We start from the raw sequence: 21,506 nt of genomic DNA, 5'->3' as shown, positions 1-21,506 counted from the left end.
GATCTATTTTGCTTTTTAGCACGGACTGGGGTACGTGACAAGTGATATGAAAACAAATTTATCAATTGCGTACCGAGATAGTGTAAAGAAATAAAGCTTTCAATCGCTAAGCAATATCACGAAATGTTCAAAATTGTTTCACATACAGCGTGTTTATAACATTGTTGATGACTAGTTTTTTTTGTGTGTGTGCTCAGAAAACAATCTGGATGATGGATGACCGGCAGACGGACTGAAATACTCTTATCGAACATAAATCATGCAGCATTTGCTGATTGACAACTTGTGACTCTTTCAAATGATGTACACGAACAGTGGAGGCAGTATATGTGTATTACTCACATCTGTGACACTGAGCAGTGTTCTCCTGAGAAAACTGGACTTTCAGTGTCGGGCCCTGTTCGCTGGTACATTGTAAACTGGCCACAGTAACTTGTTTTATATGTACACAAAAGATGCTGTCGCAATATTTACTGAATTTTAAACAGGGTTTGTCTTTCCTTTCCTTTAGTCCTCTGAATGACCCCTGTGTCATTCGAAGTTATTTTGTGCTTAACACTTTTTCAGTCCTTTTCATCATTTCTAGATGGGAGCTATTTCTAGTCCATAGGATTTCCTCCTAGAATGCAGAGTAAAGAATGGTATAGATGAAATGCATATTACTAGCTGTTTTGTGCTGATGTATTTCCATCAATCTATAAATGCTATTACAATTTCTGTGTGCCCAAAGTTCTTGTCATTTAATTTGTTTGTTTTATGCATGTTCCTTGATGACAAATTTAAGGTTGAAAAAAAATCCAGCAAAATTTCATCTGTGACATGTCATTAACATGTATCTGGAAACACTCCAGTTAAAGTTGCACTCCAGAAAACTGTTATGTGATTTGCAGATATAAAATGAGAAACAGAACATTCTCCAAAATGAAAAATGAGTTTTTGGCAATGATTGAGACAGATTCCTGCTAACAGTTGTATGCACTCATGGAAGAGATTGGTGTGCTGTATGTTTTGAGTTCTACAGTCAGTTTTATAACTTGTTTGCAGATCCTTGTGCTATATTATCACTCTAAAACGCATGCAAGCATAAAAATGGTTTAAAGCAAATTAGATTGGACAGATTTTAATGGCTGATGCAAACTAAGTTGTCAAAAATTAGCAATGGACATAATTCGGTGGTGTATGTGAGCAAAAGTTTTAGTAATAATAATAATGAAGATTGATATAGCACTTGATACTGCTTCTTCTTGAAACTCTTCCTAGTCACTAAAATCAGTCTTTTAATTAGGTGCATGAAAACTGTGCTCTGCCACTATGAAAACCGTAGCGATATACTGTTTGAACTATATGTTTATAATTATATTAAGAAGTTCCTAGAGAATACAAAGACAAACTTGCACATGCACATAAACCCAAACTAGGTTTTTTTTTATTTGCTCATCATTTGGAAATTCATGAAAGAATAATGTTGGATATATTTAAGTCTGAACTGTAAATTAAGATACACAACAATATCCACGATCACTTTTTATTGTTTGAGCCGACATGGTCGAAGAACGCTAGCTATGTCAATCAACAGCCGACGTCAAGCCGGAAGTGGTTCACCCTCCGCTTGGGGTGAAGGTCACGTGCAAGTCTCCAAAGTACATGCAGTCTTTATATACGTGTCAGGGGTGCACAATTTTCTTTTTGCACACCGTTCTCAAAATTCTAAAATATACCAAAAACCCATGCCTGGAGGCTACACAGCAAACCTACTGATAATAGAATGGACAACAAATGAGTATATAATGGTGTTCACTTACCGAATTTATTGTGTAAAGTGAAGCTAGCTGTTTGAATTCGCGATCACAATAACACCATGGAGGATATTAGTTTGTGATAACACTTTGAAAGCAGCCGCCCCTGATGCTCTCTAACGACTCCATCAGACATGTCAGCCGTGTTATTTGTGTTAAAATGTTACGGACGGCAGATTTCTAATGCTAATTGTTGATAAATTTCAACCAAATTAACCTAGGCTGAATAATAATAATAAAAGCTGAAAGATTTACTGAAATCTGCGGTTACATTGGCGCACCCCACTAAATGACTTCACGAGCCGTGCGTTCCCCACCCCTGTCTTAGTGGGGTGTCAGAGCTTGGTGTCAGAAGATGAGTGAAGAAGTCATGCGGGCATAGAGATTGGAGCGGTTTTAGATGCATATAGCGGGAAAGAAAATTGTATCATGACGGAATACATTTGTACGCAGTAACTATATTGTTCCAGCTATATATATATAGAACTCCGTGTATTTTAGTGCATAAAGGCATTTGTTAGCGTGAGCACATATTCTGGGTCATCAGCTATCATAAGGTACTACGCCGGCGTGAACTGCTACAGGTGGGGGGGAGTTTTTCTGGGAGGGGGGGGGGTTGAAGGGTTTTCCTTTTCATGCTTGAGAATATGAGTCATCGTTGTTGTCTTTTTGTTTTTACTTTCATTTGTCATGCTGCAAGGAGCGGTCGCGTTATGCTAATCAGCGACAGCTGGAGGGCGGACTTTTCGATTGGATGACTTCATATGCAGACATCGAGTCATGCGGGACATTTTATTATTTAGTTTTCGTAAAAGCTTTATTTAGTTTCTCTAATCATCAGCCTTGCAGATTACATATAAAGGAGGTTTTCGCTTCAGACAGAATTGAAGCAGCTGATAGCGACGGGCACGTTCGAGCTAAGCAGTACTCATTTTCTCTAAGTGCAGTGAGGTTTGGGGGAACTGAAGTCTTACCGCACAGAACACCTTGATCAGAATCTCCGGTAAAGAAGCCACCCCGTTTCTAAAACCGCAGTCATGTCCGATTTCTTTGTAGAGAACTACATGGACACCTATGATGTCATGAGCATCGAGCGCCACAAGTATGTCCACTCCAGCCACAGTGGAAAGGGTCCGCAGTAAGAAAGAGGCCACGCGCAACACAAACCGCTATGACCCCAACGGCCACAACCGAAAGATGGTACAGAAGCTGGTGAACAACAACCATAAGAATCACAGCACAACTTTCTGAATGCAGGTCAGAAAAAGGTGGTGGTGATGGTGGTGGTGGTGGTGGAGGTGGTTGTGGTGATTTTCGGGGTTTTGGTGGTGGTGGTAGTGTATAAACACAAATAATATATCAGTACTATAGATTGCTATTTGATTATTGTAGTCCCGAAGCAAAAGAAATGTATTAAGTCAAAATCCTGTTCGATCATAAAATTTCACGAAAACAGTCGTGTCACCTTACCCTATATTCAGCCACAAGAGTGCGACCTTTGTATGATCTAGCTTTGGCGCTGACCTATATAACTTGAAGCCCAGCTGCACAGATAGCTTGTTTACTCCGATGGAGGCAATCACGCGCATATGTAAGAAAGTTCTCGACAGATTAAAACTTGCAGTTTATTCTTATCTCGTGTGCAAATGAATGACAGTAGGAAGATGTGGATGAAGGAAAGACAAGTGAAGCAGTGCAACAGCAAGAAGGGTCAACCATTTGCCCCTATAACTGTAATATACTACTGCTGCTGATGTCAACAACAGATTTTTTTCGCCCCTATGTCAAACGGGATACACATTGTGCTTATTGTGGACAGAAGCCTTACGATAGCCAATGTCACACTTAGCAAAATGTTTGCTTTGCCGTCTCTCCGTCCTAGGCGTAGTAGTTGAAAGTGTCTGCTGCAGCCTGTGTGTGTGTGCGACGACATTGAAAATGCTCTTATTACTGACGGTAAACATGGTCATCTTGTATACGAAGTAAGGGTTTTGCCGTGACCATCTTAAAAAGAACTATTATCCATATCATGCATTGAACCTTATTAGATGATGTCGCAGGACGAGTGAACGGCTGCACCTTCGGACATAGCATGGTGTATCGCTTACAGGAACAACTTAAGACGCCTTTTATCAAGCACGAAGGAGATATTGAAGTACAAAATCGCCATCGAGATAATGCACATTTTCTCGCCTGCTTCACTTTGAGATTGTAGCCTTTTGGGTCATCACAACAAGTTAAATAAATAGCACTACAAGGTCGCTCAAGTTTTCTCCACATGGCCTCAGTCACCATATCATTATTCATCGGTGAAACCTGGTGGCCTTATTCGACGACCTATGAAAGAAATAAAGTTCTCAGTATTGTAAATGTATTCCTACCATCTTCAATCTTTTATTTTATTGAACTTTTTTTAGCTTCCATTTCGGTCACATTGTTTTTATTTCGCTTTTGACTGCTTATAGCGAGGGTACTTAATTAGCCATGTCTCACCCGTCCCCGCTCACTCTATCTGCATAACAATGCATTTACAGTAGGGGTGTCAGAAGCAGATAAACGGGAAATAGAAAATGCTGCATTAATTCTCCACACAATAATTTTACTATAGAGACTATTCATCTTTTTTTTTTACCTCCTTCCTCATACATTGCAATAATCCATTCTCACAGTTCGTAAAAAAGTGTGGTGTGCAGGCGCGCGACGCAGAAATATGCGAACATAAAAATATATGTATGCGTTTATTCATTGTTACAATTTACACTTTTATGTGTGTGTGTGTTTTTTTTTAGACCCAGGTCCTATTCAGCCTGAACACAACGCATTTCCCACGCCCACTGTTTCACCACTCATGGCGGTGACCTCAGCACAGGTCGGAAGCAGCTCACGTTTTGTCCACACACAGGAATCGTCATGTCTGAAAATAACAGCTAGAGGCCAGGTGAAGGTGCTAGTCACTTCAACTTTCATCACCTTTATCTGGAGTGCCGTCAGCTGTCGGCGGTAAAAATCGAAGCCACAGGCAGAACTGAGTCACGTTTACTTATTGTGTGGTTTCGCTTATCTGGCTGACGGTTATCTGCGCAGTTTGCATCGGTTTGACATTTGTATATATCTTCTCACCACTGTTGTAACACGGACGTATCTTTACTGGACTGCTCGCATTTTCCCCTCCCTCTTCTAGAACGAGGCAAAAAGCACAAATTTGCTTCCGGTTTAACTACAGACGTCAAGAAGGAGAGTAGACAATGTGAATATGTGTTGACGCAGGTACGAAAGCGCCATCATTACAATTTGTGTCCTTAGTTTGATGGCTTTAAGTCGTAGGAAGTGGATGCCGAGAACTGTTGGGAAAAAAAGAAAAGAAGAGATTTTTCTTTCTGCATTTTCCTAGGGGTAATGACAAAGGAGTTAATGGAAGTGTTAGTCATAGACTTGCATGCGGGCGGCTGCCCGCTCTCCCTCTTGACATCTCTCTGGTGTGCATGTGCACTTTTTACAAAATAATGTCACCAAATATCTCTGCCTGTTATGCTATGGGATTGCTACCCTTGGAAAAACAAATGACTGCCACAATGTCATATGATCCCCTCTCTGTTTTCTGATCTGTCCACCCTTCAGCATTGGAAACTTCCTCCTCATCCAACTCACCCATTATATCCACTCTTCCTTTAAACACTCACACAAAGCATGTTTAGAAATATCAATTAAATATTATGCTTGATCTTTTTTATGATTATGCATTAACACAATTCAATTCTACATAGTGTTTTATTTTTTAAGTACTTTTTACTCTTACATTACCTGTGGTTCAACGGATAAATGTGTTCATTGTCAGCATATTATTATCCAGTGATTTTAATGTTATTTCTTTATCATCATTGATCATTGATCGAAGAGTGCAACGTTTTGGTTGTGAAGTTGTGCACTGTAAGTGCTCAATATTATTGAGTGATATACATAGATCATTTTGCTCAACTGCATTTGCCTCTTGCATAAGCATATAGACTGCTATATTTTCTCTAATTTTCTAAAAGGATTGTGGTAACTGGTTTTATTGTTATATAGCACTTGGAAAAACAACTTTGACACAAAGATAATAAAGCCTGTCAGGGTCATAATTTTTATGTTAAATATGTTCTGTTCATTAAAATGAAGATTCATAAAGTCGTTTTAGAGTGTACAATATGCATCCTGGACGGACATGCCTCTCTGACATACATGTGGTAATTCTAACTTGGAGATTTTTTCAAACATTGTATTTGTTGTTAGATTACTAGAGCTTTTTGTATAATAAGCACAACAAAAGTCCTTTAAACTGGTCACAGCAGATTTATTTTACTCTATCAACTTCATAGTTGACAAACTTGAATCTGCACAGGCAGTAGTAAAACATTTACCCATCTTTCCTCTGAGCACAACCAAAACTGGGAACAGTGGAAAATGAATTTTGGTGCTGTAAGGAATAACTGCTGGATGAAATGGCCACCAATAAGGCTAACACTTTAGTTAATCCCTCTTATCTTTCTCAGTAACCTTCATTTAGTCTGTTTCTAATGACCATGTGGAGCATGTTTGATGGCATGTGAAAACACAACATAGCTGTAGCAGAAAAAAATATGAAATGCAATAGTACAAAATTTCAAAACATCAAAAGCATGTTTTATAAGCTGTGATACATCACACCACAAAGCATGCTGTTACACGATACATATGACAATCTATAACTAAACAACATATAAATTGAAATTAATGTTAAGCCGTTTCTTAAGCACATGCTCTAAGAAACTTGCCCACATCTCAATTAAATGAAATTATAAAATCAAAATTAAATTGTATGAACACAAGAAACTTTCAAGAAAAGATGTTAAAGTTCTTTATCTACTGTTCGTCATAATTATGATTTAAAAAACCCCAGAAAAGTAAGATTCATATAAAATAATAACTGCATGGTCGAGACATTACAGGAGAATGCTACAAAAACATTTTTAAAACAAGTGATTTATTGGTAGAAGCAGAGAAAGGGCAGTCCTTTTGAATCTGTGTTGCTAATTGTTACATTATTGTATAAATCCTTTATAATTTCTACCTATACAGTGCCTCTTCTTGTAAACCATATTCTCTTATTCCATTTCACTCAGAAAAAGATATGCAACATTGAAAAGCAATGCCAGTGACATGATGATGCACAAACATACAAGCATTCATACCTGCTGCACCGGACAGACCCTGATATAATCATGTATGATCAAAATTCATTTGTACTTAGTAGTGTTCAAAAGTCAAAAGACTGAAAAAAATCTGTTGGTCCTGCAAGCAGAGTAGACAAGAGACAATAATTTTACTTTCTTTATTATGCTAATTCCATTTTTACAACTCAGAAAATCTTGTTATTATGCTTGTTACTGCAATTATTTTTACTATCATGAGTAAGACTTATGACCAGTTAAACGTTGTCATCACTTTCTAACTGTTGTTATCAAACATTTAACTTTAACAAAGCTTAATGTTTGAAGGATTACTTATGTTTATTATCATGGTTTATCCTATACAAATGCATGATTTTCTGATAGGAACAGTAAAACACAAATTCTTTATTGCACAAAATCCATTTTTTAAAGACGAAAGGTGTTGTTTATGATGACTATTTTCTAAGGAATCAGGAATAAGTATGTATACAACAAGTCAGTAATGAGTACATTAAGCAAACAACTTTGGAAAATGAAGACATACAATAAAAATATAGAGGATCATACATATAACTGACTATTTAGGTGTATTGATACTAATAGAAAAAAGGCAAGTGACACAACAGAAATATTGTGAATTGTGTTTCAACAGCTTAAAAACTCTCCAATTCATTTACATTATCTTCTTGGTCTTAATAAAAATAAACACTCAAGATCAGGGCTGTGCTTAGGCAGGTAGTCGAGGCATCTGCCTAGGGCCCCGCTCTTTTGATAGTTGTCAGGGGCTCTGCGCTTTTGATTAATATGGTTACTAGGTTCCAAATTAATCTCTATGGCTCGGGCCCTGCAGGGCTATAAACAGACGTTCTCAAGATGTATCTTGGCACTGGCATAGATTTCAAATTAAACACGCAATATTTAAAAATAGTCTGCACTGCATCAACAGCCTTCCAGCAGTTGGAAAATGCTTTAAAACATTTTTGTCAAGATTAATCTGGAGTAAAGAAAAAGTGAAAATATTAAAACTGCTACTAAAATAACAGCACAGCAATTTTAATTTGGAACTGGAAGAAAATGACTAAAAAATGACATGCAGTTCCAAAACCAATTTCATTCAAGATTATATTTGTTCTAAAATTAGAAATTTTGTCAATTCTTGCAACAGTGATTGCAACATTCTAAATGCAGAAGAGTACAAGGTTTATAAAAATATGATAATTTAAATAAAAATACTATGCGAGATTTTTGGGAATTTTCTTTGGTTGCTCTTCAGATCATTAGAAAGAGTCATGTCTCTGGACATTCAGATGGGCTCAAGCCTTGAAACCATGATAAAAATTTGTATACAATGAGATGGAGTAAGGAGTGACAAAGGCAATCAAACAAAATGTTCAGATGATCCTTCACAAAAAGTGCTTTTGTTCTCGGCTATACACATAGCTTTGTATTTTACAGTTTAGGATAAATACAGATAAACCATAAAAGCAGACATGAGTATATTATAAGCTCTGTTTATCATCCTGGTAGAGTTATAAAACATGGAATGTTTACCAGTGTAAAGGCATAAATATGTGCTCATATGCAACACATATACACAAATGAAGCTCTACCAACACCTATCTATACATGTGCATTAAACACACAAACCATTTTTATCTATCACAATATTCTTCATTAAAATATTTTCTGATGTAAAAGAAAGAAGTACCAAAATATGGCATAATGCCTATTCACATGTCGCACAAGTGGTGAAAGCAAAGATGTGCTTCAGTACTAAGCTCTTTGCTTGCATTTTTTTTGTGAAGGTTTGCATCTTTTTATAAAGTCTTGCATGTCAGTTTCTAAAAGGAAAAAATGCTCATTAACATTGCCTGATGGAAAAAAAAGCTGATAAATTACATGCTGATTCAAGTGATATTGCTTTTGCTTTCAGACAACAGAAAAATATGCTGGAATTGTTATGAACTAGAATGAATACCACAGGTACAAATTTGGCAGCTGTGCTGCTTCCCTAAATCATGAATAACAGCAGAAGTTGAGCCGGGAGTTAGCTGCCATAGACCCAATTACTGCCTGTATGCACACCCACACACAAATGCATGCATGAAGATAAAACAAATAAATGCCCACACAGTCATAAAAAGAAAAAGAGTAAGCTTGTAGTTGTATCACCCTGAATTCACAAGTGACGAGCTCTCGTTTAACAGTTATCTCAAGCGTTCAAGTTGGGTCAGGCAATCAAGAAATGAGAAACCATAGTTTGTAAGAAAACAAAAATATAACTGACATTCATTTGCATCTTAATACTACAATATTTCTCCATTAATGGTTAGCATAATTGCACATTATGTTGCATGTGCTGGGAAAAAAGTTAGCTATACAGCTGATTCACCGGAACATGATTAGGTTAAACTGCTGACTCACCTGTGTGAATGGAGGGAAAATCAAAACTTGATAACAAGTCATCAAAGCACATCCTGGTCCTCAGAATATTTGAAAAGGGGGAAGTGGATGAATCAAGATATAGAAGTTTAAGGGGTAATAATACATGTTCACATGGATGTAAAAGTTTTTTTCACATCTTTACAACAAATTCTAGTGCAAAGGCAATGGTGAAGCAGTCCTTCTTTGATGAGGTAAATAGTACTTCCCACCTACAAACACTTCGAAAAAAGCTCCTTACACGAAAACCACAAGCTTATCTATCCAATCCTTGCAGACAGTATAGATTATCCAATTAACAGAGCATACTGTGATTATGTAAGGTGCTAGAAATGCCAAGAGGGGCTTTTGCGAAGTTTCTCAACATTTAACAAAAGGAAGGCACATTTCCACTGATCATCCAACTATTAGCTCTTCACTGTTGCTGACCAGAGTGTTTTGGGAAGTGACTCACGAGATTCTTGAAAATAAAAGTCCACATCATGGAATAATTTATCAAATGATTAAAAAACTATGTCAGGAATAGATTTCTATCTGATAACTATATTGTCCATTATGGGCTCTACTTTGTCCTCATTCCAAAATCACTTGTTCTAAATAGATAGATCTTCTTTATATGCAAATAAGCTGCCTAATTCTAGATTCATGAAACCGAAAAAGATCTCTACAAGCAGCGCTCAAAGATGCTTTACTAAATCTAGCTATAGAGATGCAAACATTTCTCTTTTAAAACATAGAAGTTGGAACAGTACTGATAAGAATCTAGACTAGAGTTCAGAACATTTCAAAGCTTACAGTATAATACAAAAATGGATCAAAATATATTCCATTGTGAAAATGCAGAAGTGAAGCACGTTAATGGGCTCAGTTCATGCATGTACCAAAGAATTTTTTTCAAGTGCCTGAAAACCTAATCCTAACACATCGTATTATGACTTTTCCAGGCATACAAGCCTCTAGCTGAATCTCTGGCAAGTGAATATACATCACAGAAAAATCTTTTTATGAAATGTATAATGCCAAATCATCATAGCAAAACATTTTAAAGCTGGTGGTAGGATTTCTACATTCTACAAAGAAAGAATTTGTGCCAGAAAAACAGTACTGAATTTTTATTTTCTTGGTAATAAAATAAAAAAGCGAGAACTAAAAAGAAAAACATGAAATCACTGGATTATGATTTTTTCCAAAGCTTTGATTTCAAAAAGTTTTTAAGAGCATAGAGATAAATTGATATTTTTATTTCATTTTTCTTTTTCCTCTATAAATCCACTAAGTTTAAATAGCTTTCATGTGCAGACTGAGTGTGATAAAAAAGTATCTCCAAATTCAATAAAAAAATATAAACAAAAGGAAGACTGAAGTAACAGCTCTAGCGATGATGCATGGGTGGACGGTGTAGTATACGCGGTGTGCACTCCATGACGCGCACCAAGAGGTCATCAATGTAGTTCTCAAGATCTTTGATGTATTGATCTTTACGGATAAGCTGGGCTTTGTTTTGAATCACCACTCTGAGCAAGTCCTAAAAGGAAAAGTTGTCTATGTTAGTTATACATTACTAAAAAGAAACTGCTGTCACTGACAAGGAAGTAAAGAAGATTTTGAAAATCAATAGAAGCGTGACTATGTGTGCCACTCTCTAACTGGAAAATTATTTGTATGCAGTCATATTTAACACAATTTTAAGATTCATTGTGATTTCTATTACCATCTATAAAATTAACGCTGAAAAATATGACAATCACCTCCTTGTTCATGGTTTTGTAGACTGCAAGTGTATCATCTGGAATATCTGTTCTTGATGAATCACTGGGATCTGATAGGCTATCATCATAAAGACCACCAAATCTTCCCTCAAAGCCCTGAACTGTAATGCATCGCCCAGCTGCAATTAACATCATCATCATTAACAAACCACCAGTCAGCTACACTTCCTATCAATAATAATAATGAAGTGCATCAGTCAGCTGCTGCAAATAATAAAATTGCAGCCAGGAGCATTTTATATCAATAACTTTATCAGATGAAACTTGGTGTATGTGATACTATCCATTAAGGAATCTGCAAGTGGAATGTAGACTGTCCTAGTCTTATAACCATGATTAATACTTATAGATAAAAATTAGCGCAATATTGTGTTGATTCCAGCAGCAGCATGTTACCCATGTCTTGACCCACAAACCTAGCTGCACACCAAATATCTTTGCTTGAACTCCAATTATATAAGAAGTTTTACTTTAGTTTAACTGGAATTGAGATCTAGAGGCAGTTTTAAAAAAAAATCCCAGTATTCTTCCATTTTAAGCAATGAAAAAGCAGGCAGCTATTATGTGAAATAATGGTGATTGTTTTACTCCAAACCAGTAGTGGTGACTAATATGACAGAGTAAAGCAGCCATGCCCTCTAAACAGGTGCCACATGCAGAAAAAGAGGACAGCATGCACAAGATCTAAATCCAAGACACCTGATCCTTATCAAGTTTGGTGACAAGCACTTAACCATTTTGCTGCACAGCCTATAATTATCCAACCTCACCTTGACGATATAATTTCAGGCGATCCCTCTTTGATCGTTTCCTCATGGTCACCTCTCCATTAGGATATCCCAGAGTATTGCTGGGTTTCACCCGACGTCCCAAGCTACCAATGTTGCTGCGATCATACTGGAAAGAACCATTTGTAATTGTTTCTGGCCTCTGAGACTCTACCAGAATCCTCTCGTCACTTTCTAAACATACTGGTGTGCTAGTAAGGTGGGATGAGAAAGAAGCAGGATGACGCATTGCTGGCATTTCTTCTGCCACTTGTGTCACTGGTTCTTGCAGAGATGATCTGCTTCGAGGTTTGCGAGGGCGAGGCCTTCTTAGGGTCCTCTCTTCATCAGTTGAAGATGATTCTTCTGGTTCTGTGCGCTCTCGTATGCTTTCACAGCGAATCCTTTCTCTTCGAAGGACAGAGTCAAGATAGTTAGCATTGGCAGACAGAGGACGGCGCTTTGTGCATGCTGGCCACCCTCCCGCTGTACAAGAATCATGTCATCCTGTGATGAAGGTCGTACATGATATGGTGGAGGAGCTGAGAGGATGGTAGTTCCACCATGCTCCTGCGATTCCCAGCCACGTTGAAGGCTGACTGGCTTATATCTACAGAATTGCAAAGACAAAACTTAAAATATAAGTTTCATGAAATAGCATTCATAAGAAGTAAGGAATAAACATCCATTTTCCCTTAAAACTTATTCACAAATTTTCAATAAAGTCTTGAGACATGTTTGAAATGTGATTACAGTTAAGCAATCCTTACCTGGTTGGTCTGCACTGCTTGTTAGAGACAGGATGCCGCCTCGGTCTAGAGACATTGTTTTTACATAGGCAGCAGACATGCTGTAGCTCCTCGTCAGACCCTCCTTAGTACAAAAATAAACTTGCCAGCTAAGTAACCATGCTCAAAATATTACATAAGGAAGACAATTTTAATTTAGGTATTAATCATACAGGAAAATAAAAAAAATACAACACATCTAAAGCATAATTATTTTTTACAAACAAAAACAAGTAGTTTTTAACCATATAAACTTATAGCCACACATTTGCAAAGAACACTGGCAGATACTTTCCCAGGAAACTTCACTGATATATGTATTCATGCAAAATGAAACAGAAAGTTAAAGGGAAAAAAGCACAGAAAAAGGTCATCAAAAACAAATCCCTGCATGCAGTGGTATCAGGTGACACTATGAAGTAAAGAAATAAGCATGAGAATGTTCTGTTTATAAGACAAACTAGGTGAAGGTGCACTGCCATGTCTTGCATGGATACAAACAATCCTTCCAAACAAAATGAATCCCATGTTTCAGATGCTTAAAATTATACTACAATATAAAGCATATGTACTTGCTGCTGCAGTAGTCAAAACAAAGAGATATCTTTGTAGTGGTTTATGATTAGAAATACAACTTTTGTCAACATATGTTTTGGCATTTCTTACATAATATTAAATCTAGAATCCTAACCAAGTACAGGCATAAAATATTTTTCTATTAAAAAAAATCAAGGCATGCAAATATATTTTGTGGCACTAACACAACAGAAGCACTATCTTGTTTTTCCAATCACACAATTATTGTCACATCTGACGCAACAGCAGTCAAACAGCTGCAGTGTATTGCTATTAGAAGAAGAAATCAGAACAGTTCTGCAGCTGTATTTTACAGAGAAAATCTCCCAACTTTTTATTCATGCTCAATGATAATGCTAAAGAATTAAGAAGAAAATGGTTAATATGATCTTTCAAAACTTTGCTAACTGTAATCATTCATGAAAAGATGAGTGAAATTTGTGCCTTATAGAAATGAAAATTTAAAAAAATTTATGTAACTTAATTTTGTAAATTGTAATTGTGGTTGGTTATACATGTATACAAGAATCAGTCCCAGACACTATACGGAATTGTTAAAGACTATACCTTCTTCATATAGCAAGCACTAACATTTGATTAAAATAATTCTACCAGAATTTTTACCGATCTTGTTAAATCCTCCCATAAGATATTATCACATGGTGCAAAACTTAATGGTTGTTTGTTGACAATGCTCTATAGATGGTAACTTCATGCCAAATTTAAATCCCCAGCACCACAAGGTAAAGATTCTGTGACCAGCAAAGCCTCTCAAGACAATAAAGCAAAACATGACACATGCTTTCATCACGTTTGCAAACACATGGCTGGGATAAACAGAGAGGGTGAATGAGTTGGAGCCCTAGACCCATGCATGCAAGAGTTAATATTTTGGCAGTGAAAAGACAACAACAAATGTACACATATAAAAGCTAAAAGCAGCCAAAAACAAGGATCTTCATGGATGACGAACAGCCCATGAAAGACGACACCAAACATGAGAAACTACCTCTGCTGCATCAACCCAGGAGTGATTTACATCAAGGGCAGGAAATGAGACTGTTGGGAGAGGAGTCACAGGAGGCTTCCTCTGACCAGAAGTTATTATTCCTTTCTGCATGTGTGGTTTCCGCTATAGGAAGACAGAGAAGGAAATAAAAGTGTGGACTCGCATGTCCACATGCATTTAGACTTCAAGATCTTTTGTAAGGCTATGTGTCTCAGAATGAATGATCATCATTAAAATGGATAAGACTTGTGGATACTAATAGGACCATAAAAGCTCATGGAGAAACAAATTTTATTATAAATTTCTCTGCAGGGTACTTTTCCACCTAAATAATGTGTAATTCTACAATACTAAGTGATTCTATAAGTTCATAACCCCAAGAATTTTGTGTTTTTCTGTAATTTCTGCTTACACAAGAAGCCTTGACATAATAGTTTGTAAAATCTTTTCACCAGAAAAATAAAAAGTCAAGATAAAGTTTTTTTTTAAAATAAATCCATAACCATAAACTCTAACTATTCAGTAAGCAAGGCTCTGTTGATGCTTTTTTCCAGTATTTTGATCTGGATCTCAAAGACAGTAATATGCCTTAGAAAACTATTTATACTTTCATGGCATTTTAAATGATCATTTCTGTCTAAAACATTTTATATCAGGGTTTTGCAGCTGACATAAAAAAGAGTGTTGTGCATTTAAATGACAGACCATTTAGTAAAATACCCCTCTTTTTTTATAATGGTTTTATGTAAGAGATATTCATAAAATCAAAATGACAGCTTAAGAGTAAAGAAAACAATTGTGGCAATGAAATTTGCAAATACTACATGCAGTGCTAAGTCAATAAGTGCTACCAGTAAAAGGACTTCATATAAGCTACTATATTTTTGCCAGTTAGCATGCATGTAAATAACCACCCACACCCTTCCACCTGTGTGTGCACACTATCTCACTTTAGGAGGAGAAGGGGTTGAGCCCCTCAACTCATGGGGTTTAAGATCCAAGGGAAATTACTCTTCATATGCATCACATGAAAGTTTGAAATCTAAATGCCTCAACACACCCACCCATGCACGAGCACACACACTCTCTCTCTCTTACTTTTTTTCCTCAAATAGATCACAACTATGTGAGTATTCTTGAATATTAGGATACACATTGTTGTTAAAAACAAAGCTGTAAGTTTTAGTACGAATATATTGGTGGATACACATCATGAATAACTGCTTGTTTAGGTACATCAAAGTGCTTTGAGTTGACCAACCTCTGGAATATCATTAAGAGAACCATGGTTCTGATTCAGATGTTTATCAGGTTTTCCGCCTTCTGGATCTTTCCGATTTTCTCTAAATGATTTGCTGCGAGTAAGCTTCAGTCTGTCACCTGCACACACAATACATGACACATATTATGGCAAATTGACAGTAAGGTCACAGCAAGTAACAGACTACCCTAGCGGAAGATAGTAGCAAAGTTAAAAAAAAATCTATAAGCCAGCTCTTCCAAATCTCTTAACTATTCCTTTCAAAAAAGTTTTCTTAAGGGGAAAGACTGTGGAAAGACCAGAGGAATACAACAAAGAAGAAATATTTGCATCAAGACTGGTCACATAAACAAAATCATGCAACAATGAAATAAAACTCACATACCAAACGCGGTAGCAAGATTTCGAAGTGAGGATGATCGCTTTTTAAGCCCTGAGCTGAAATCTACACGGCTGTGGGAATGAAAAGTCACTTTGACCTCAATTTCTCCACGAGGCTTGTTGTCTGGTCCCCTAGATGGCTTGTTTTTCAAATGGATCCATCTGATGAAATTCACAATAATAATGGTTGATTATAAATTTTAAATGTGGTCTCGTAATATTAGAGTAGGGATGGCAAAAATGAGGAGAAAATGTGGGACTGTACAAAAAGCCAATGCATGCTTCTAAGTGTTATACGCATGATAGGGTATTGCTGTTAACAAAATATTTACATTTATATCGACTGCAGTACTGAAGTGAAGTCAAAAGCTTTGCACTGTTAAATGCAGCTTCTCTAGGCCTTTGAGTGGGAAATGTTATCACTTCATCATTCTTATTTGAAGTTTTCATTTGACCTGCAGTTTGGTGGCTGCTGGGATCACCGCGCATTGAGCGTATCTTTGTGATGCGGATACTAGCGCGCTACAAAACTACATCATCATCATCATCATCATTCATCATTTTATTTTATTTTTTCTTCATCACCTGGTAATGGCAGTGACTGAAACACACGAGCACACACACAATCTCTGCTGTTTACCTTTTAAAAGTCACAAAATATCTGACCCCACTCAGGAAACTTACTGGCTTTTTGCTTTATCCTGAATTTTTTGTTCCCACAGAGGAATGGTGGTGTAACCCAAGAAATCATCTGACAATATGCCACGGTGGAAAAGCTGTACCTCAATCTCGGAGTGCATGTGTGGTATAGGGCTGAAACATTGCAACAATCTTTGCTTGAATTTTTATTCTAAATATTCATTAAACTTGCTATATTTCACATTAAATTATTTAACAGATAAGCAGCACATTATTATAAGTCATTAGTGATGGGAAAAATTAAGTCCGTTTGTGCTAAACTGGTACGAGACATCTCTAGCACAGAATATCCCCAAATATGGTTCTGAGTCTGGTGCAATTTATCGTATCTAAACTTCAACTGCTCCTTTGTGAAGGTGAAAACTTAACAAAATTTCTGAAAGACAGTTCCCAACCAATGATTCTGACAGCCAGCAGAATCAACTAGCTTAACATTAGCTGTTATGCTTCACTTTTTTAACACTCAAGGTTTCTTGCAAAGTTCTTTTTAAAGTTCCTAAAACACTTTCTTCAATATTTTAATCTTCTCTTTTCCATATGCACATGTCCAAAGATCATATGCATACACACCTAAAACTAAAAATATGACACTGCACTATTAACTTCATGTTAATCTCTAAGTTGATAGCTTAACATTATTCTGTTCCTCTACTGCCACTCAGTACCAGAAAAGCTGGAATCACAATCATCAGCCAATCTGTGTCTTGTGGAGAAGAAAAGGTCAAAAAGTCGGATTACAAATCAAAGTACAACTGAAAAAACTCTTCTTCTTCTTGTTCCTATTCGACCCCAGCGGAGCATAGGGCCACAGAAACACTCTAATGTACATTTATATACTAGCAGCACCATTCTCAACCATGGTGTGGTCACACACTTACAGGTCACACTCCTCAAACCACTCTGGGTTCTGGGCATTCTTGATGGTTGAGGTCTGGTACTTCTCTTTGCCAAGCTGAATTGTCACAAACACATCATTACTACCTGTAAAGTAAAAAAGTTACATAGATCCAGTTAATGTAGCTTGTTTTTCTTAAACTACTTCTCTAAAAAAGGAGAGAACACCACAATTTCTCATGTATGATACTGTTAATCATTGTCTCAATCTTTAAGTACACGTTTTATGACTTTTATCTGTACAGTTTTCTACTAATTAATCTGTTGAATGTATTAGCATATTCTAGACATGGATCCTGTTTTACATCCCACTTTTTTGTGCCTCGTTCTTGTCAAACCGAATTTAGCCCCAAGGAAAGCTACTTTTTATTTTCTCCCATACCTACATATGCCCCCAGCTCCGTGACCAAATCCTAACAAGAATTGTTTTCCTTATGCGAAGTTTGCGCTCTTCTGCTAATTTCCGCTTGTAACCTGAGTCCCCGGGCTTTTGTTTGTACAGCTTGCGTATCGACGCAAAAATGTCTTTGTTTCCATACATCTATCTTCCTGTCCCAAGCTGTACTCCTAGCCTTTGACCACATGTGGCTGTCAGCATCTGCGGCATCAATGTAACTTGATAAGCGCGGTGTTTGCGGCGTTCCCTGTCATCACAGGTGATAACGACGGTCACAGTCTCCCTATGACAAGCCTAGTCACAGTTAAAAGAAAGAGGAGGATATAAACTATGGTTTACGATCCCCAGCGCTTCAAAATTCCGCCATAAAATGCCTTTCATCTCACGCATGGTAACGTGCGTGTTACGAATTTCATAGCGGGGATCACAGCTTTCTGCGTGGTCGAGTGGGTGGACAAGAACGGCTAAAATGTTGCATAAAAATGCGAGGTGGCTGTGCAGATGCTTTAACATTTTATGCTTCACGCTATTTATTAACCCGAAACTTTTTCTCGACTTATTTCAGCTGCTTTAACAATAGTGAAGAGTGCACAGTCTGTATTTTCACATCTTGCTCATAAAATAAATTATTAATTTGGTACCTAGCTTTTTTCTTTAAAAAGTTCAACGTCAGTTCCTGAAAGAATAAACAGAGAGAAGGAATATGGTGTCATGAGAACGACAAATCATGTACACTACCTGTTTTAGCCACTGACTTTATCTTTACTCAAAGACCTTTCAGAGGTCACACATTGTGCTGGAAGGCAGTGAATTTGTGAATCATAAACAAGAAGATACAATGGGAAACCTGCTGGCGTGAAACGAAACTGTCAAATCTCATTCTCTGTGTAAACGCTTCTGATGTTCCTTTCCAGCTCCCATCAACCCCAGTTTAAATGATCGTGGGATCGCCAACAGAGCATTCAGCACCCGATGAACTCTCAGACTTTCCAGTGGAAATTCTAGCACTCACCGAGAGAAAAGAACAAATAGCCATTGAAAGAAAGAGGGCATCGACCGTCAAAGTCGGCGAAAAGATAAAATCGCTGGCCGTCGCCGCTCTCCCTCTGTGCAGGAAGAGTACCCCACTAATCTCTGGGGCGTTCAAGCGGGGCGGGCCACATCTTCAGGTGAGATTATCTCGAGTTTTGTGTCCGGGGCCTTGCGTGTCTTCTTGCCTTTCTGCATGGTATACCACTGTGTCGGCAAGTACGAGACAAGTCTGGGCCGCTCACTTACCTAGTGTACCGTCTGCCTGTCTTGTATCTGCTCGTTAATCCACCTGAGATCACGCTAAATCCCGAAAACGTTTCCGGTCCACTTAATTCTAGAAGAACGAGAGAGAATGTGTGCGTGTGCGTGCATGTCTTAGTGAAGGTGGTGGTGGGGGGACTGAGGGGTAATTACAGTCAATACAAACAAGGAACAGTCGGGGTCGTCTTTCCAATTATCTATGTTGCCCGCGTGCTCTGCGCTACAGCTCGAGGCACAGGCTTCCATGATCTCTGCGGCTTCAGGTGAGGGGTCATTGATCACATAACATACCGACAATGGCCCCCTCTCCCGGTGAAGCCAAGAGCAGTAAACTTCACGGGTGGGGAAGGGAAAGGAAAACAATAAGGTGACGTCACCTAAAGACATTATTTGTCAAGAGCACATGGTGTCCTGGGTCAAATAGGGATGTGCATATAGAAGCACGCCTGTCTTTGCGCACGCGTGCACTTGGGTGTTCTCGAGTGTGAGAGACTATCACTCTCTTGCCGGAAGCGGGGGGAGTGTTACGTTTATGTCGGTGCAACTAGAGGATGTCCTGCTGCTGCGCTGGCGACCTTGGCGAAGATGTCACAGAGCTGTCAGTGACGCCCTTGCCAGTGGAGGGCCAAGCGCGCGCGTGTCGTTTATGAAGTGTAAGGGGCACGATGTGACGTTTACAAAGTGTGCTAAGTCGATGTGAAAATCAACATATCTACGTCTGCCAACAGAAATAAAAATCAGAGAGACATCATGTACAAAAGAGAACGCCAGTCTCAAACAGAAAACACAATCATCCACCGCGATAGACGGTACACAAATACACATTAAATACACAATTAAATATTAAAGAAATCCGATTGAAACTTAAATTATGCAGCAGATCCTTCCCAGAGGGGCAAAGTCCCGTGTGGATAGAGGACGAAACAACCGCACCCTGGCCGAGTTTTTATTTCCCTCCTTTTCCCATCCTCATCATGTCAGTGCAACTATCAAGCCAACAGTCACTAAGACGTGTTCAGTCTCCACCAATATTGATGAATCGCGTTTATATTACGCCTGTATATTACTGTATTACCCAATCTCTTTACTGTGCTGACAAGCACAGTTCATAAGTTCCCGTTAATTAACGACATATACCACCGTTTATTTGAAAAAAAAAGGGGTCAGGCTAAGTGCTCTCATAGATAACAGAAATGACGGTGAAGCGCTGATGGTCACAGACGTGGTCTCTATCACAGAAACGAGTGGCCAAGTGATGCTCAGCAAACATCGACATCACTCGTCGTTGTTTGGTCAATGTCTCGCAGGCCCGAGTGTTGATGCTGACTAAACCGTATCTCAATTGGGCGATCAACGTCGACTTCAGGAGGAAGGGAAGATTCTATTTAATACAATTTTTATTGTCTCATGAGAGAAATTTATGTTCATATTTTGCTGCCAAGAATTGACTCGAAAAAACAGGAAAAATGCGCAGTGTACAAAACTGAATATGTTCATGGTAGCCAGGATGAAAAAGGTTACCAGTTGGCTGAGCGCTCATATCCAAAAGGATCGAAAAGTAAAAAGCTCTCTCTGGAAATCATGCAACGGCACTTTTAGTGAAAGTGAAACGATGATCATATGGTCGGTTGGTGCAGAAGAAAGTAAATACGTATGATAAAATATAACTTAAATATTACACGTATAGGATATAAAATAAACGAAGTGCAATGAGTATTAAACATGTGGAAAGCCCAATGCTTGTATCTTCAGAAGACTCTGTAGCCACACCTTTCACAACCACTTACTTTTACTTTACCACTTGGGAAACACTGTTAGTGCAATGTCGCCATTTTCGACGCACTGGGAAAAGGTTTGGGCAAATTTAAAAAAAAAACAAACTTATTAGACCAGCGATTGACACGAAACCAGTTCGTAGCGGACCGGCTTTTAATTAAGAACGAAACTTATCTGAACCAGATTCCGATAAAGGCCATTCTTTACAAAGTGCCGAAGCATCAAACCTCCAAGGTGCCTTTTAGTCTACTCACTCTACTCAGTCTACTGTATTGGCAATGTAATGAAAAACAAGTCTGGATTTAGTTCATTATGTTGAACAAAATTTTAATGTCCCAAACGTTAGCACTCAAATCGCTGGTTTCTTGTGATCTCCCCCTAAAATTTTCTCAACTTGGTCAAAATGTTCGGTGACACTTTCCCGGTTAAAAGGTTTTGTTTAATTAACAGCTCCCAATTATGACACCGGAAA

The 21,506-nt window shown here is 38.0% G+C and overlaps 2 protein-coding genes across 5 annotated transcripts in view; both read right to left on the bottom strand.

The window, feature by feature from the left end:
• Positions 1-5,166: 5,166 nt before the first annotated feature.
• Positions 5,167-12,462, bottom strand: LOC112560584. Its single transcript, XM_025232515.1, has 3 exons — positions 11,964-12,462; positions 11,173-11,312; positions 5,167-10,949 (listed from the first exon to the last, which is right to left on the bottom strand). The coding sequence occupies exons 1-3, from the start codon at positions 12,217-12,219 to the stop codon at positions 10,797-10,799; spliced, it is 549 nt and encodes a 182-aa protein (XP_025088300.1). The 5' UTR covers positions 12,220-12,462; the 3' UTR covers positions 5,167-10,796.
• Positions 12,426-21,506, bottom strand: part of LOC112560582 (rab11 family-interacting protein 1-like) — a 23,206-nt gene continuing 14,125 nt past the window's right edge. For 3 of the 4 annotated variants that reach the window (XM_025232512.1, XM_025232513.1, XM_025232511.1), the window contains 7 exons: positions 17,553-17,655; positions 16,660-16,788; positions 15,980-16,137; positions 15,595-15,713; positions 14,334-14,456; positions 12,731-12,833; positions 12,426-12,570 (listed from right to left, as the gene is read on the bottom strand). In XM_025232512.1, the coding sequence (XP_025088297.1) occupies positions 12,458-12,570; positions 12,731-12,833; positions 14,334-14,456; positions 15,595-15,713; positions 15,980-16,137; positions 16,660-16,788; positions 17,553-17,655 (848 nt within the window). In that variant the 3' untranslated portion in view covers positions 12,426-12,457. The remainder of the gene's footprint in view (positions 12,571-12,730; positions 12,834-14,333; positions 14,457-15,594; positions 15,714-15,979; positions 16,138-16,659; positions 16,789-17,552; positions 17,656-21,506) is intronic. The other variant, XM_025232514.1, reaches the window with a different exon arrangement.

This window comes from Pomacea canaliculata, linkage group LG3 (genome assembly GCF_003073045.1).
Source record: "Pomacea canaliculata isolate SZHN2017 linkage group LG3, ASM307304v1, whole genome shotgun sequence".
NCBI lineage: Eukaryota > Metazoa > Mollusca > Gastropoda > Architaenioglossa > Ampullariidae > Pomacea > Pomacea canaliculata.
This window is presented reverse-complemented; position numbering and strand designations above follow the sequence as displayed.

What these genes read in the sequence shown, in the direction of transcription:
- LOC112560584 (XM_025232515.1), bottom strand. Translation starts at nt 12,219, where the DNA reads ATGCCAGCAATGCGTCATCCTGCTTCTTTCTCATCCCACCTTACTAGC. An exon ending in CCTGAAATTATATCGTCAAG is followed by an intron (nt 11,313 to 11,963) that starts GTGAGGTTGGAT and finishes TGTTAATTGCAG; the next exon opens with CTGGGCGATGCATTACAGTT. An exon ending in ACAAAACCATGAACAAGGAG is followed by an intron (nt 10,950 to 11,172) that starts GTGATTGTCATA and finishes TTTTCCTTTTAG; the next exon opens with GACTTGCTCAGAGTGGTGAT.